Below are 18069 nucleotides of genomic sequence, written 5' to 3'. Positions count from 1 at the left end.
CCGCCTCAGCTTTAGAATTCACTCTCCTCTTTAGTCTGAAACAGCTCTGGTTTATCAAGCTTTGGAGCAGCATGAAAGGCCAATATGCTTTGCCTATCTGTGAGTTCTAAATTATTTTAAATATGTTTTTCACTGTTGGATTATCATAAATAGATATGAATATTTATTAATGGTTAAAGGAGTGGTGGGGTTATAGGTATGGTTTATTTGGTACTTATATATTTAAGAATAGTCCATGAATGCCTACAGTAGAAGACAGGCACTCTACTTTAAGTGGACAAATACAAAAATAAAATTTAAAAAAATATCTTTTGACCAAGAGGCACACTTAAAATGAATAGTACTTAACTGCAAGAGTTAGACCTATTAAAAAATCAATATTACCATTCACAAAGTAAGCAGCTGCTCAGTGTAAGAAAGGCAGAATCTGGCCCTTACTCACTGACACTAATCTTCTGATCAAATTACAGTACATCCAAAGTGTAACTCATGCCACTGCAAAATACGACTAAACTCAGCCCAGACACTTTCCCAGATAGTTGTACCTGTTGAATTTGGTTTAGAAAGGCCAGACAGCTTTACAGTTAGCAAGATCATACAGGGGTAAGATAACTATGGAGATACGTGTTAGTATTAGACCAAATCTTGATTTTAGTGTACGTGCTGACAGATTTTATCTGACACACCTTAGACAAATCACTTAATTTCTCAGTGCCTCAGTTTCACTATTTGTAGCCTCACAAAACTGTTGAAAGGATTATGAACTGCTTGTAAAGTTCTTTGAGAGCTCTAGATAAAAGTGCTTATGAATTTAACCGGTGGTATATAAATTAGGGCCGTGTAGCAGCATTATTTCGAGAGAAAACCCTCTCCTCAGGAGTAACAGTTATTTTGAGAGAAGGGTTTTCTCTCGAAATAACGCTGCTATACGGGGCGTTTTATTTCGCAATAATGCGATTTCAAAATGGTGCCAGGATGCGTTTGTGCTAATTAAACGCAGGATATTTAAATCCTGCGCTTCATTAGCAATTTCGGTACACTACATTGCATCCCTATCTCAAGATAAGGAGCAAGTGTAGACGTACCCTTATTTATGTCTGTGTAAAGTGAGTGTAAAAAGTAACCATTCTGATTGGGCAGTATTTTTCACCCACTTTGCACTCATTCTGATCTAACATACATGACTACACAAGGAACAAAGCTGAGGAAAGTCAGACCCTTATAGGTGCTGTTCTTATGAGTCAGAATAACTCACATGAGTACAAGTTTACAACACAGGATCTTGGTGATCACTCATAGGAATATATCTTAATAAGCAAATTGAATGTGATTAAAATTTATGTTTGCCCAGAATGCCATTTGTACTCAGGCAGCATTGGCCATACAATTTTTACTTGAGAAATGTGTAAATGTGTATCTTAGTTCTTGAATGGAGCCCCCTAGCCATTTCTGAACCACCTAGTGTTTAATCTGAGTTTGGAGTCTTCTGGAGGTGAATAGCTGTCATCTTCCTCATGACATACATCTTAGTATGGCTATGTCTAGACTACAAAGATTTATTGGAAAAAGGTACGCAAATTGCTCTCCTCAATTTGCGTATCTTTTTCCGATAGTTTTTTCGGAAGAGGCTTTTCCGAAATTTAGCCCGTCTACACTGGGCCAAATTTCGGAAAAACCTCCTCTTTCGGAAGACCCCTTCTTCCTCATGGAATGAGGAAGACAGGGCTTCTGAAAGAGCGCATCTGCTCTTCAGCGAAAAAAAGAAGACGAGCAGATTCGTTCCCTGGGCACAGCAGAGTTTTTTTGGGACTGCGGTGGTATCCTGGAAAACCACCCATAGTGTAGACATAGTCTTTGAGAGTTTCCAAAGGGGAGTAATGCATTGGACAGAAGGCACTGTTAAAGTTTAGTATGAAAAAGAGAAAGAGAGAGATCAATAGAGAAAGGAGTGGAAAAGGATTTAACAAGACTAAAGGAAAGCAGCAATTTTCCAGTGACTTGCAAAAGCAAATTTTGAGGTAAAGTGTTCAAAACATTCAAAAACATATCCCCCACCATGCCCTCTTTAGCCAGCCACTGAGCAGCTATTTGCTTTTGCCACAAAAATAGTTGAGCTACTTTTCTATACATTTTTTTTATGCCACAAGTTTGTTGGGCATTTTCCTGCTGGTATCTATGGCAATATCATGGCCCCTCCCTACACTGTTTATATTTTTAACGATTCTTTTTATAATTTCATTTTTACTTATAACCCAGGGTCCACTTGGTGCATTAGTAGATTTCTTCCCCACTATCTGTGTTGTCAAAGAATGATGCATTCCGAGTATCCACACAAAGACAGAACTGACCAGCACACTTCTTGACCATTACTTTTTGCTTAAGAGTCATTCAGATTTATTATGTACTGAATTCCCCTCAAAGACTGATTATTTTGCATATTCAGCACATTCATGCTTACTTTAGCAGACCACGAAGGGTATGTCTATACTCCCCACTAGTTCGAACTAGCGGGGTAATGTAGGCATACCGCACTTGCAAATGAAGCCCGGGATTTGAATTTCCTGGGCTTTATTTGCATAAGCCGGGCGCCGCCATTTTTAAATCCCATCTGGTTCAAACCCCGTGATGCGGCTACACGTGGCACGGGGTTCGAACCAGCCGGGATTTAAAAATGGCGGTGCCCGGCTTATGCAAATGAAGCCCGGGAAATTCAAATCCCGGGCTTCATTTGCAAGTACGGTATGCCTACATTACCCTCCTAGTTCGAATTAGGAGGGTAGTGTAGACATACCCTTAGTGAATATAAACAACATAAGTCAAAGTATAAAATACAGGATAGGGAAATTTATAATCTAAAGGGATTTTTCGCAAAGAGAAAAAGGGGGTTAAAAGACTTTAAGGAAGTAATATTATATAAAACCAAGATTGGACTTAAATGTGATGTGGTGATGTGGGCTCTCACCTGAGTCTCTGACTCCCCCCTCAGAAGCCAATCATCTAGATAGAGGAACACCTGGACACCCCTTTTACTGAGCTCAGCAACCACCACTGCCATGCATTTGGTGAAGACCCGAGGGGGCTATAGAAATACCAAAGGGGAGGGCCTTGAATTGGTAATGGTCCAGGCCCCGAAGAGACAGAAGCCGGTCTGGGGAAGTCCGCGCCCTGGCCCTGGTGATAAGCCCAGGGAGTCCAGAAGGGCCATTGCCCCGGAGGCTGAGGGGGACATGTTTGTACCATGGGCACCGGAACTGGCTGAGCCCACTGTTGCTGGTACGGGAATGGAGGACTACGGTGCCGGGAATGGTGTTGAGAGCGGGAATGGCACTGCGAGCGAGACCTGGGGGCCCTCAAGGACCAGATAGATTCCGCCTCGGAGTCAGACGAATACTCAGAGGCGGAGCAGGGCGGTGCTGATGTGGGTGCCGAAGGAGTTGCAGTGTGCCGAGACATGGACTCTGGCTTGCCGTGGTGCCAAAGTGGTGGAGGAGGCATGGCTGAGTGGGGGTCTCGCACAGAGGTAGGTGCCGATGGGCCCCGGGGCGATGACAGCGCTGGGCGATGTTGCTGCACCGAGTCTGGTGCCGTGTCTTTGGACAGTACCCAGGGTGTTGGTGCCTCGATGGCCGGTGCCGCATGCAGTGCTATCGGGGCTGAGCGATGTCTGCCCTCATGCACCATGTCTTCGGTCGCCCCGGAAAGCGATCAGTGCCGAGCATCCCCGTGCCGCCTAGAGGGTGCCGGAGTTGGAGGAGGAGGGAAGGGTGAGAACTCAATTAGAACCCTCGCTGCCTCCAAGGCCTCTGGTGTGGATGACTCCGGGAAGTCCTCCAGAGGGCTGATGTCCCCTTGCTGGGAGGCAGGCCCGCCTGACCTAGAAGGTCTGGGCTCTGGGCTTATCGCTACTGAGTGCTCCACTGGAGGCGCACAGAGGGCGCATGCCTAGGCGGAGACTGACCCCTGTTAGGCCACCTCTTCTTCTGAGGCACCAGCGATTGAGAGTAGTGCTGGGGTTCCTGCACCACTTCCTTGAGGAGGATCTTGCATTTCATTTAAATGGCTGCCACGCTGAGCCGACAAACAGCTGATCAGCTGTTTGTCGGCTCAGCGCGCTAGTCTGGACACTCCCCTGCCGACATGAAAGCCCTTTATCGACCTCCCCGGTAAACCTCATCCTACGAGGCTTTCAGGTCGGCACGGGAGAGTCCAGACTAGCACGCTGAGCCGACAAACAGCTAATCAGCTGTTTGTCGGCTCGGTGCGGCAGCCATTTAAATGTAAATGAAGCCACAATTATTTAAATCGCGGCTTCATTTCCCTTTGCCAATCAGCCTAATCTACATGGCTCCATCGATGGAGCCATGTAGTTTATCCACACCCTAGCTGCCCAGCTCTGAAGGCAGGAGTGCTACCAGCAGCAGTGCAGAAGTAAGACAGTAGTACCACAGGCTCCCCCCGTCCTCCTACAATAACCCTTTGGCTGACCCACAACTCCTTTTAGGGTCAGGATCCCTCAATTACAACACCGTGAGATTTCAGATTTAAATAGCTGAAATAATGACATTTACAATTTTTAAAATCCTATGACCACGAAATTGACTAAAATGGATTGTGAACTTGGTAGAGCCCTAACCCTATTCTACATAGATACTAATTTTGAAAACAAATACTTTTCTTCTTATGTGATCTGTTATTTGCATTACCTCATCCAGCTAATATATCATAAGCCACAGCTTAAAGTTAAGCCTCTGAAAGTGGTCTAACAAATACTGTGTAACTGCAGCAATCCAGCAGAGAGAAAAAAGGTAAGCTGGTTTTTTTTCAGCTTTGTATTCATTATTTTCTAATTTTCAACAATGAAGCTGCCAAACAAATAGAATCAATACAGTTGTAAAACACTCTCAGAAAAATAGATTACAATGTTGGAAGTTTTCAGCAAAAGAGAAGGTAGGAAGAGAAATAATTATTTCAATTATTAAGGAATGAATAGTATTCACCAAAAAGCCACAGGGAAAACTGAACATTCAAGTGTTGACATAAATGTTGTTTTTATTTCCTACTAAAAAAGGAAACTAATTCAAGCAAATTCTCTCCTGGGGAGCGGGTCTGAATTAATTTGAACTGAAGGACAACGTAACTAAACAAAATTATTATAAAGTTTAAAATCCTACCAGGGAAAAATACTTGAAACAGTTTATCCTCAAAGAATACATCAAGCTGATCTTCCACAAAATGGTGGCAAGAGAGGAATACTTACAAGACACTTTTAATTGCATCATAATGGTAAGAAATGCATTTTATTCAAGTTAATGCATCGTTTTGTGGGAAATAATTCAGCAGCTTATGTCCCAGTTTGAATAAACTCAGATTTAAGTCTGAAGCCTTCCCCTCATGGTTTTCTCAGGCAGCTCAGAAACTTTTCTCATAAGAATAATTTTGTAAAGCTCATCCTCCCTAGTACTTGGCCGTGACCCTCTGAGGATACAAAGAAGACTGCAAATATAGTTCAGGAATAATTTTCAAGGGTTTCACTCTTTCTCTTTGTATTTAATATAAATGTTCCCCATTCCTTCCCAAGACCTGGTACAAATACTCCACTGTTAAAGGCAGCCGAAATTTGGTGCTGATTTCACATACCACTTGCAATTTCTGTACTCATGCCCTCCCCCGTTTTACAATGCTGAGCACAATGGTGACTAGTAGTGCTTTAGTAGTCTTGCTCTAGTATATGGATGGGTGGGTCTGCTTAGTCTTAAATTGCAACTCACTGGAAGTTGGATCATGTTTCTATCAATTAGCAAACTGCTCTACCCCAAACAAATTTAGGTCCGAGTCACCTCCACTCGTTAACCTTTACAAGTAGGTGCTTAACACTCTAGCCTTTTTTCTATTTGCCCATTTGATTGTAGACATCTGTAGCTAGCTATTATAGCATAACAAAAATCATAAGCCATGTTCAGACTGCTGAAGTCCCTTCACTGGTGACCATCATCTAATACCAACATCTCATGTATTTGTATTGGGAAAGTTCATGTGTACTAGTCATTGTGGAAGATTTTGCATTCTTCAGTCTCTGCAACTCAAAACAACATATATAATATACTACTAGATTCACAAAGTTTTCACTATATAGCACGCAAAGGTCTGGTACCACTTCTTGCTGCGGGCAGTATGTAAAGGGATTACATGCTTCCATGAGTTTCACTTGTAGATTCCTCACAGCTGCACAAGCTATAGCATCTTAAGAGACCAGAACAGCAAAACTTGGGCCATGCACTACTTCATCACAGTGTGTCCTGAAAGAATTATTCATACCCTTTCCAATCTCAGTGACCATGAAATCACAAATAGTTCATCTGCAAGAGTCAGATCATACAGAACTACAAGGTACTCACTGAGATTACATCTAGACTGCAGGTTTCTTTCAAAAGAAGCTTTTTTGGAAGTGATCTTCCAAAAAAAAATCTTCCAAAAGAGTGCATCCACACAGCAAAAGCGCATCAAAAAAGCAATCTGCTTTTTCGAAAGATAGCATCCACACTGAATGGACGCTATCTCACATTTAAGCTATGATTTCTATGGATGGAGTGGCCACCAGGGCACCTGTGCTTTTTCCAGGAGGCCTCTTCTTTTGAAAAAACTCCCTCTTCTGCATCCACACATGCCTTTTTCCAAAAGAGCTCTTTTGGAAAAGGCCTTCTTCCTCATAGAATGAGGTCTGCCAATGTCAGAAAAACCCTTGCATTATTTCGATTTTCTTTCAAAAGAACGCAACAATAGTGTGGGTGTAAGTGAAGTTTTTTCGGGAAAATTAATGTTTTTCCGAAAAAAACCCCTACAGTCTAGATGCACCCAGAGTGTCCAGAACTCCAACATTTGTGACATTTTCCTTATGATCATCTACACTGTAGAAAGCTGTTATTGCTGACCAGCAAGAGACCTGGTTTGTTTGTGATCCTTAGTTCAGCTATTTTCATACTTGGCCATGAAAGTAGAGCTCAAATGATTCTTGCAATTTGCCATGTTATGCCAGAGACTATCTGCTTAAGGTTTCAGTAACTGGTACATCATTTCTGGTCTGTGTTTAACAATAATGTTGGGTTTCTGCCATTGCAAAAAAAAATCATTTTTTTAAAGTCTGGGGTTGCTGTTATGTGGGTTTTATTACCGGTGGTTGCCTTCAAAGTATATGACTCGATTGACATTTCCCCTCCCAACTATATTGATGGAACAGCTCATAACTAACACAAGTGCATGCATTTCTTTTTCGATCTGGGCATGGATTATTTCTGTGGAGATGAGAGACTTGAGAGCATCAGTCTTCACTTCTTGCAATAACTCAAATCCAAGTTCTCACTTAGATGATTCCACCTGAACATACTTCTTTAGTTCAATATGCTTGCATTAGCAATTGTTTCATATAGATGATGGAAGAATCTTGCTTGACGTCCTATTAAAACTTAGTCTGACTCTTTGGATGATTTCTTAGTGGTGCCAACTCATCTAAGAGGTGTGGTTTGAACATGGCAAGGCAATTCAACAATCTTCTTTTCAAACTAAGCAATATTCTGATTGTTTCATTTAAAAGACTGTTGCTAAGTTTGCTAGGCAAGGCTTCATATTTTCATGCGAGGGAATGTAACTGACATATTTATTTCAGTTGTTTTGCTAATATATTTGTGAGCATAGCACATGGCTTGGCATCATTTTCTTCATCACAAACATCAATATGTCTTCAATGACATAAGGCATAAGGATCTTGCTCAAAAAGGGGTTTTTGCACAAAAAAGCAACATCCACACTGCTTGTTTTTGTGCACAAACCTCTTGAGCAAAAACGGACCAGAAGAGATTATGCAAATGAAGCAGTTCCATTTGTAACCAGATTTTATGCTTACTTTCTAAATTTATTAAATAAAACAGTTGTTCCAGCTATTTTCATTTGACTTGAAAGTATGAATATACAGTGATACAGATATGGTGCAGGTGTAGAACCTGTGTTCCAAAAAACCAGATTCAGTTGGGGTCTAACACCCCATAAGTTTGAAGTTCACAATTACCAGAAGAATGAATTATATGTTTTTAAAATTAGAAGATGAAGTATTGTTTGCACAAACAGTTTCCATTTCAAAGAAACCTTCCAGCAATAATGAAAGTCTCCAGGAGGGAAACATCACTATCGTTTAGAAACTTGGCAAATATTTCTTATCACTTCAAAGATTCCTATATGGCTTTCCTCATAAAAAAACACCATGATGTAGGGTTAAGAGCACTGTGACTTTGGGCACGTCCCTTAATCTCTCTCTCTCTCTCAATTTACCCATCAGTAACATGGGGATAATATTATTATAGTATTTTTATTACAGTAGATGGGTTAGATGACCTGACCTAACAAGTCTTTTCCAATTGTAGTTTTAAGAACTCTGAATACTTCCCTACCTCATGGGGTTGTTGAGGTTTAATTAATTATGTTTGTACTGAGCTTTGAAATTTCCAGATGAAAGATTGTATATACATGCAAAATATTATTACTCACTGATGTGACTGTGTTAGAAAAGTATTATCTTAGACAATACAACTCTTCTCTGAATGATTTCAAGTGTTTGAAGTTTTGATAAACATTTATAATTAAGAAAGATATAGTAGAGATAATATTGAGGCGTGACCCGGATTATGAAACCAGAAATATGGCTTTAGGGATAGAACAAACTAGAATTAAAACAATTCCTAAGGCCAATTTTGTCAGGAGTTGAATAAAAAGCATTCTGTTTTTCCTTTTTCTCTTTCAGTTCAGCTTTCCATTTCCTAAATAGAATAGATTATTATAGTGGATGCGAATAGAAGACTTATGATTTCTACATTAACCCAACTTTTAAATTTGCTCATGACTGTCTCAAAAATTTCCTTGATCTAAAATGTTTAATGCTTATAATGCAACCTAAACATGAATATTGTTGAAAGTTTTAGCCAACTCAATCTAGCCATTTGACTATTTGAGCATTAAATAAAAACAAAAACCAGCAACAAATTGTTCTCTTATTCCAATTAGAAATGTGGTCTGGCTACTTTCATAATCTTTATCAAGTACTATCATTACTTACTATGTAAATTTCAAACTTGTTTTGTTCTGCAGATTGAATTTAGATCTGAGGTTTAAGCCAGTTTTGTTTGTTTTAGTTAAGTGTGCTGGAAGTGCAATTTCACTCAAATCACAACAGTAAAAGCATGAGTTGTTGGGTTCCATATTACTAGTGACACTGATTTTAATGTCAAATTTGTTAGGGTTGCATATGACAATGTTTATGCTAAATGCCAGCCCCACAAACTCATCCTGTTCTCTGACAGTCTTGCATCACTATTAAAGGTTCTGCAGGACATATGAAGCCTTCAGCATGTTCGCATCCCACTGTCTGCCCATTTTGGGCTAATGGGATTGCACAGGTTTTTGCTGAGGGGAGAACTCCACTTTAAAGTTAACAGCATAGCACTTGGTCAGAATTTTTCTACAGTTTCTTTTTGAACAACAGTTTTGTTAGGATTATCCCATTCTCAGTGCATACACTGAAGGCAAATGGTCACACCTTTAAACTTATTAGCAGATTTTTTTAAATCAACATGGTTATAGTTGAGCTGGTCAAGAATTTTTCAACAGAATAGTTTTTCATCAGATAATGTTGATTCACTTAACCCCAAACATGTTGCAGAAGTGTACTGGTTTTGATGACATTTTAATCACAAAAAGTTTCTCATGGTCAAAGATGGAATTTTTGGCTTGACAACCCTCCACCCCCTTTCTGTACAACCCACTTACATGGAGTGGAGGAAACCTACAGATACCTGTTCTGCCAGTGGGAGGCTGTAAGGATGACCTACTTTGTCTACCACATGTAAAGAGTTCTAGCAGACAGATGAGGCATGATTTCCATTTACAAAAAACACGTTGACTCTTCTCTCCAAAATCATGTTAATCTATATGTGACAATTTTGTTCTTTACTGTAGTTTCAACCGGTTTTCCTTATACTGAAGTCAGGCTACCCAGCCTGTAATTCCTGGGATCAACACAGGAGCCCTTTTAAAAAATTAAATTGGCATCCTCTAAACATTAAAAGGAAAGGAATAATAAAGGGTGCAAGAATGGACCTCAAGAGGAAAGACAGTGCTAATACCAATGAAGTTAACAGGTAGACAACACTGGCAACAGAATGATAGTACTTCATTGCGAGAGGAACCTGGATGAAGCCAAGCAGAAAAACACTAAGATGTCTACACTTGCACCCTATTTTGAAATAGGGATGCAAATGAAGACATTCGAAATTGCAAATGAAGCTGGGATTTAAATATCCCACGCTTCATTTGCATATTCTCATTATGGAGCTATTTTGAAATAGCGCTATTTCAAAATAACAGATGCAGTTAAGATGCAGTTATTTCTAGAGAAAACCCTTCTCTTGAAATAACACTTATTTCTCATGAAATTAGGTTTACCAGTTATTTCGAGAGAAGGGTTTTCTCTCAAAATAACCACGTCTTAACACTGTCTGTTATTTCAAAATAGCGCTATTTTGAAATAGCGTCATAACGCGAATATGCAAATGAAGCATGGGATATTTAAATTCTGGCTTCATTTGCAATTTTTAATGTCTTCATTTGCATCCCTATTCCGAAATAGGGTGCAAGTGTAGACATACCCTACACCAATTCAAGAACCCACTGTAACAGAATGTAGGAGCAAGAACTATTGATGCTGGAAATGCAACCAGGTAGTATAGGGATAACAGAAACATGTTGGAATATCAGAGTACAGGGTATGTGCTATTCAGGAACAACAGAAATAAAAGGTAGATTTGGTGGAATACCATTGTAATGTTAATGATGGGGTAAACTGTAAAGAAATTAGAAGTGATCAAATGGACAAAACAGAGTCTGTTTGGGTCCAAAATCACTTTGAGAGAGAAAGCTACCAGAGGCTCTCTCAGGATCCAATTTGGATATTCACAGAGACTTCTCTAATGTTTTTAATGAAATAAATACTATTGGGAATTGTGTGATTTAGAGAGATTAACTTCTCAGAGGTATATTGGAAGAATAATAATAGTAGCACCAAATTTTCTTGGATGTGATAGCTGACAGATTTCTTTACCAAACAGTCAACAAAGTCACAAACAGTGATGCCATTTTAGATTTGTTTCTGGTAGGCAGTGAGGACCTTACAGGAGAACTGGATGTAGGAGACAAAATTTGATTCAAATGATCATGAGCTTACTCACTTTAAATGAAATAGAAAGATAAACAAAAATATATCTGCAACTAGGCCCCTTAGTATCAAAAGGATAAACTTTTTAAAGATAAGGTAACTAGTTAGGGAGGCGAACTGGACTGAAGAATTCAAGGATTTGAATGTGGAGGAGGGTTGGAAATGATCTTAAATCAAAGATGTAGAAATTATCTGAAGCCTGTATCTCAAGAAGGGGATGAAATGCTTAGAAAAGAATTCTCAGCCAAGCTGGATGAAAAAGCATCTCACAACAGTGATTAAGAGAAAGCAGAAAGTCTACAAGGAATGGAAGATGGGATGGATGCATCAGGAAAGAAAGCTATCTCCTACAGGTCAGAAAGTACAGGGGAAAAAGTGAGAACTACCAAAAGCCAAGCAGAGCTAGATCGTAAAAAGGAAATTAAAACCAATATTAAAAGGCTCTATAGTAACATAAATAAAAGGAAAAGCAGGAAAGAAATGGGACCACTAAACACTGAGGAAGGAGGGGAGATTAAAAATAATCTAGGCATGGCCCAAACCCCAATACTCTGAATCGGTTTTTCATAAGGTGATGAGGAATCTGGGGGTAGCGGTAGGAGGGCTAATGGAAATGAAGATATGGAAGTATAAATTACCACATCCAAGGTGAAGGTCAAACTCAAACAGTTTAATGGAACTAAATCAGGAGCCCAGATAATCTATAGCCATGATTAGCAGGAATTTTTAATGACTCTGTAAAATTGGGGGTCATACCCTGTCACAAGAAAATTGTTAATGTAGCACCTATTTTTAAGAAGGCCTATAATTTGAGACAACATAATTTTGGGATGAAGGCAACTGAAGGCAGTTTTCTTCAGAACAAGAAAAAGCCTTAAAAATTGCAAGTCCCGAGGAAGTTAAATAGCTGAATTCCAATTTTGTATTTTTAGTTTTAACCAACAATTTGTATCATGTTATTTTCAGGGTCCTGGCCCACACCTCCTTGAGGTGCTGACAGAGTTGTATGCTTATTCCAGACCTGATCATTTAAGTGGGTGCACTCAATAGCACTGCAAAGGGGTTGGATTCTCAGCCCACATCCCTTAGGATATTGACCCCTTTTGGCCTCCCAAGAAACAAGCAATCTATGAGAAGTAACATAAATAAAGGAAAAAGTACTATATAGGCAGGCCACTGGTCTCTCTTCCTTCAGAACCTTGTATGGGTTATAATTCAGCTCCAAGTCTGTTGGTTCACCAACCGTGGAAGTAAAAAGACACAGCCTCCTTTGCCTCAGGTGACTTGGGCCTTCTTTTCAGCAAGGATGCAGGCTCTGTTCTCTTACAGGCCTCTCCCTAGGAACTAGGAAACTGAATATTCAGTTCTCCTCCCAGAGCTCCTCCTCTTCAATATGACTTGCAGGTGTTGGCTGCTCCAGCCCAGAGCTTCTCCTTAACCCCTTTCTGCCTGGTGTGGCTTTTATATACCTCATCACATTTATACATTTGTATTTAAAAAATAATATATTGCAATATTGAGATCCCCTATCTGAAAATGTATGCACAAAGGGAATTCAGTTAAGATTAATCATAGCCTTAACTTTTGAAATTCTCTGACTTTTGAGTAATTTGTTTATTAATTGTAATCATCCACCAAGGCTAGTTTGCTTGCATAGAATATATTTATTTGAGGGTACCAGATATGCTACGTCCACAATAAAAAATAGTCTTGTTGGTGTAAGAATACTGAACACTGTTTTGGTTTTCTTTTGTTTGTTTTTTTACAACTGCAAGATCCTTGTGGCCTCTGTAATAGGTCACTTTCATAAGATACATGCATATATGAATACAAATGTGTTTAAGTATGGCTTCATTTAAAAGCATCTCTGTCATAGACACAGCCATTTAGCCTCTGCCTGCCTGAAGCTGGGAGTAGATTATTCAATGATAGCCCGTTTTGTCCCTCTGATGCCTGGCATTGGCCACTGCTGGAAGACAAAATTCTAGCTAGCTGCACCGTTGTTCTGATCCAGTACAGTCATTCTTATGTTCTTATTTTCACTGGTATACAGTGCTTCTAATCTTTTTTGGAGGCAGAGCCAGTAGTTTCATGTTAAGTGTCTTTCTTGCTGCTAGTGTAGTGAGAGAAGATTAAGTCTCACTCATAGCTACTGGAAACCAGCTGTAAGTGGATCCAAGCCAGGGAAAGCTCTGTGTAGTGACTTGAGAAAAGAGGTTTCTTAATGGCTCACAATAGGTATTACATTTCTCATTCTTTCTGTATTATGTTTCTCCCCCCTGCAAATTCTTACAGAATTCTCAAGCCAGCAATGTGAACTAGTAAAGGTTGCTAAGTCCATGGGACACTTTGTAAACCCTCTCCTTCATCTAGGAAGGACAGCAAACCTACTCCAAAAGAAGTAAGATTGGATTGTATGTGGACATAAAAGGCTTTTTAAAGGAAAGAGGTTGGTAATATAAGCTAAAAGGAAAAAAAACATTAGAAATAGCAAGCTAATTCTAGAACTATAACAAATGAACTATTAAGAGCAAGCACTATGGGAAGAGAGATTATTTTTAATTTGTCTACTTTGCTGCAGTATTTTATAGCAAATGAATAAATAAAAGAATTAAGTAGCTATCATTCTGACTGTACCATATTTAACAACACAAAAACATCTTTATAAAAACAGCAGTCTGAACCTAACATGTTAATGGTGACAATTGAACCAAAACACATGGAAATCCCTTTGGAGAGCCAACATATAAATGAAGCTATTAATTAGGTTGCAATTGTTTTCTAACAAGCCTTTTGTTCAATATAGTGGCAGTAATCACAACCAGATCCATCAGTCTTTATGAGGAAGTATTCACTAGTGAAAAAATACTTAATTATTATACCTTAAGCACTTGTTGTTACATGACTTATTAGGACTATATTTAGGAAGGGACTAGCCAGCAGTAAACTATAATCTGTCAATTCATAGCCCAATGTTTGTGATGCACCAGAACACCAGCTGCTTTATTTTTGTATACACCACACAACCATTACAATCCTCGATTATTGGTTTAAAATGCATTTACAGTGTCCTGGAGGAAAAAGTAACTAGAGAATAAAAACACTCCCTCTTTTAGCTTTTATAAGAGAAAACATTTAATAAAGATGGTTCTATTAATATTACCTTCATCTAGGAGGGGAGAGTATAGTTTGTCTTCAGCTTGACCAACCCTTCTCTTCAATCATAGGGGTGACCTCTAGTGTCATTTCTATTGTTGCTTTTTGTGATGTACATGCCCACAAAGGCCTCCATCCTATGATTAATAACATGTGGATGTATAGCTGTGCCCATGCAGATTTTGACAGCTGTGCCCTGCTACCCAAGACTCTGTGCAAGGGTAGCAGGCAACTGTGAGCTACCAACTGCATGACTGGGACTTAAGAAATGAGCTGAGATGACAGATATCATTTAGTCAACCACTAAACAACTGACATTCATTGACTACTAGCAAGCTCATTTTAAACCAATCAGCAAGAGATTAAATTATATTCTTTTATTATCATGCTGACCTCCACCTTGATATAATATGTCTAAATCCAGCTTTCAAGTTTTTTACAGTAAGACAGCACAGAAGATGGAAGAAACATGAAGAACAAATAAACGGAGACAATTTACACAGATATTCAATGGGAAGAAACAAATATAGAAAGCTGATAGATGACTAAAGGATACAGCAAAGAACAAAGGACCAAATTAGGGTGCATCTACGCAGCAGGGCTTACCTTGATATAAGCTACGCAAATTGAGCTACAGCAATTGCGTAGCTTATTTCAAAATAGATTATTTTGAAATTGGGAGCGTCTACACAGCACTTATTTTGAAATAAAGCACTCTTCCCCCGCCTTCCCTTATTCCTCGTACAATGAGGGTTACAGGAGTTGGAGTAAGAAGTCCTTCAGCTTGACAGTATTTTGACATTATTTCAAAATAAGTGCTTGCTGTGTAGACGCGGACTAAGTTATTTCCAAATAACACTAGTTATTTCAAAATAATGTTACTGTGTAGACATGCCCTTAGACAGAAGTCTGCAATACAATATGGGAGCAAAACAGATCAGTTCAAATTTAGGTTGCTCAGACTCAAAAAAGACAAAGCAGGTAAGCAAGGGTCCTTCTCTATATAGCTGAGACAACTGCACATTAAATACTGTTTGTAGTTCTGTACATCAATGCCAGAAAGACCCTTACAAACTGGAGGAAGTTAAGAGAACAGAAACAACAGTGGCATTTGGAGGAGCTTGCTTATGAGGAAAGACTTAAATGTCTCATATGAGTATTCACTGTTAGTGACTCTGAAAGAGTAATACAAATATTTGAATGCTGTAGAAGACATCAAGGAAGGAAAGTTATATCAGGACAGTACAAGGAGTATCCATACTATAATGTGATGAAATTAAGAAAACATAAAATAGCAATACAACTCTTCTCCTATCGCTGTTGAATAATCTCTCTAGAGAAGTGGTGGAAATCCTGCCACCGTTTAGGATGTTTATTTGGGAAACACTAATTCATGTACGTAAGACAGGGCCATGGGCACACAATAGCTGTGGAATTCAATTCTTGTTACAAAATTAAGTTCTAGAATCTTTTCCCTTATAATAAACATTATGTTATTAACCATTATGTTTGTGAAAATAACCTTGAAAAAGTTAACTGAATGTAAACCAATGTAGTATTATTGGCTGGAGACAACCTGAACCAATAACTTCAAGAGCTGTGAACTGCTTAATTCATCTCAGTCAGGATCCACAATTCCACAGACACAGAATCTTTTTTTTTTTTCTTAAATATTCAGTTACTAAAAGATTTACCCAACATTGCTCCTTAACTCAAATAAGTTTTATTTTTCATTTAAATCATTGCTCTAGGGTGGGGCTGGGAATAAGGAGTTCAGTATGTAGGCTGCCCTGGAGAGAGAGGACAAACCCAGCCCTCTCTCGCCACAGCAGCTTGGGGCCAAGCAAAAAGCCTCTGTCCATGGCCACTGCAAATTCAGTGGGTATAGCTAGGAGGGCAGTGTATGAGTGGTGCTGGGGGACATACACACAGACAAACTCTTTGAAATATATAGTTGATAGCTGTTCCTTTCTGCATCCATGCCCACTGCTAATCCAGGGGTTATAGCTGTTCTGGTCCCCATCTCTGGTCCCTCGCTGCTCCCCTATGGTCATTCTTCAATATAAGTGTCCCTCCCGCGAGACCCCTCTCTTTCTAGTTGATGAGAAACAATCGCATTCCAAGCACATCCCATTGTCCTGGCACAACCAACTCTTACCTGGCTTTAAGTTAGGATACTAAATTTGGTGGTCCTAATTCTTACCGTTTAGGAGGCGTTCTTTAACAAACAGACTCATAGATCGATGGACACACAGACATTTCTAAAATATATAAAATCTAAAGTATAATATTTTGCTGTATATGTCAGCACTTTAGTAAGGCTTTGTCTTCTTTTCTGTCTCCCTGGCTTACCAAGCCCTTCCTTCAACCTTCCCCACTAAGTTATTCCTTGGGACCTAAAATGTCCAGTTTCCACCCATGAAGCAAGTGTGTGTGTTGATGGGGCAGGGCAAAGATAAAAGTAACAGAAGGAGTCCAGGTACCAGAAACACAAGCAGGGAAGTGGGGCTGTTTGGAGAAAAGGAAAAGCAACTGAGCACTGAGAAGCTGAGGAGAGGAACTGCCGAAGCCACCTAAGAGTTCCCTCTTCCCTGGAACATAGGGAAGGAAGATTTTTCGGAATCATGCTAAACAACATTGCAAGAGCCAAGGCCCAGAGTCTGCAGCCAGGCTGCTGCAAGAGCACAGCAAAAATATCCCTGCTTGAAAATAATCAACTCAAAACTTCACTGAATATTTCAGTTATGGGCTGGGGAGAGAGGGAGATGAGGGACATGACAATGAATGAAATGTAATACATTCATACGTTTGCAGAGTACATGGGACCCTCACTGTACAGCATAATGCCACATCAGCAGAGAGAGGGACTGGGTGATCTGGCAGGTTGTTTTACATCCTTTATTTCTCTGAGCTGCCAGTCATGGTAGTTTTTATTTGCCAAAATCACTTTCTCAAGATTTAAAAAAAAAATCCCACAGCTATTCAATCTCATTTAGATGGAACATAAACCAATGCTGTTAACTTTCTTACCATGATCCTGTCACTGTCGATAATGGTGTTCAACCTGTGTGCAATGGTCAGCACAGTGCACTGGGCAAACTTTTCACGAATTGTCTTTTGAATCAACTCATCGGTTCTGAAACACAGAAAGAGCAATGCAAATGGAATTGAGAGATATACATGAACAATGAACTCACTGCTGAGAAGTTCTATGCTTGTACTATAAATAATTGTAACATCAGCAAATGCTAATCTACGGAGATGCAGCAAATACTAATCTCCCTTCAGTGTGAATGAAACACACCCAAAAGGAGGATTCTGAAGGTTAAGGAAGAAAATGCTTCTTTTTCAAATAACTTTCACTGTCATGTGCAGTAAAGATCAGTAGTTAAAGTAAGAGGGAACTGGGTGAGTGAATGGCTTCATTTCTTCTCCCTGACTTGAGGGATCAGCACATTCCTACTTGTCCCCCTTCTCCTCTAGTAATGCAGCCAAAAAAACCCTCTTCTGTTTCAAACTTTTTTAATCACTAGGCTAGGTCAAATCCACCCAAAAGTCTCACACTACATACAACTTTCAAAATATCAGTCTGATTTTAATTAGTGTCTGAATGAAAGTATCTACAATAAGCAAATACCCCCTATTGAAAAAATCCAGTA

General features: G+C 39.5%; 1 protein-coding gene across 1 annotated transcript in view; it reads right to left on the bottom strand.

Moving 5' to 3' along the window:
* ABCC4 (ATP binding cassette subfamily C member 4 (PEL blood group)) overlaps nt 1-18069 on the bottom strand; it is a 203069-nt gene that overhangs the window by 14083 nt on the left and 170917 nt on the right. The window contains exon 29 of the mRNA XM_075918815.1: nt 17441-17546. Within this exon, the coding sequence (XP_075774930.1) occupies nt 17441-17546 (106 nt within the window). The remainder of the gene's footprint in view (nt 1-17440; nt 17547-18069) is intronic.

This window comes from Pelodiscus sinensis, chromosome 1 (genome assembly GCF_049634645.1).
Source record: "Pelodiscus sinensis isolate JC-2024 chromosome 1, ASM4963464v1, whole genome shotgun sequence".
Classification (NCBI taxonomy): domain Eukaryota; kingdom Metazoa; phylum Chordata; order Testudines; family Trionychidae; genus Pelodiscus; species Pelodiscus sinensis.
This window is presented reverse-complemented; position numbering and strand designations above follow the sequence as displayed.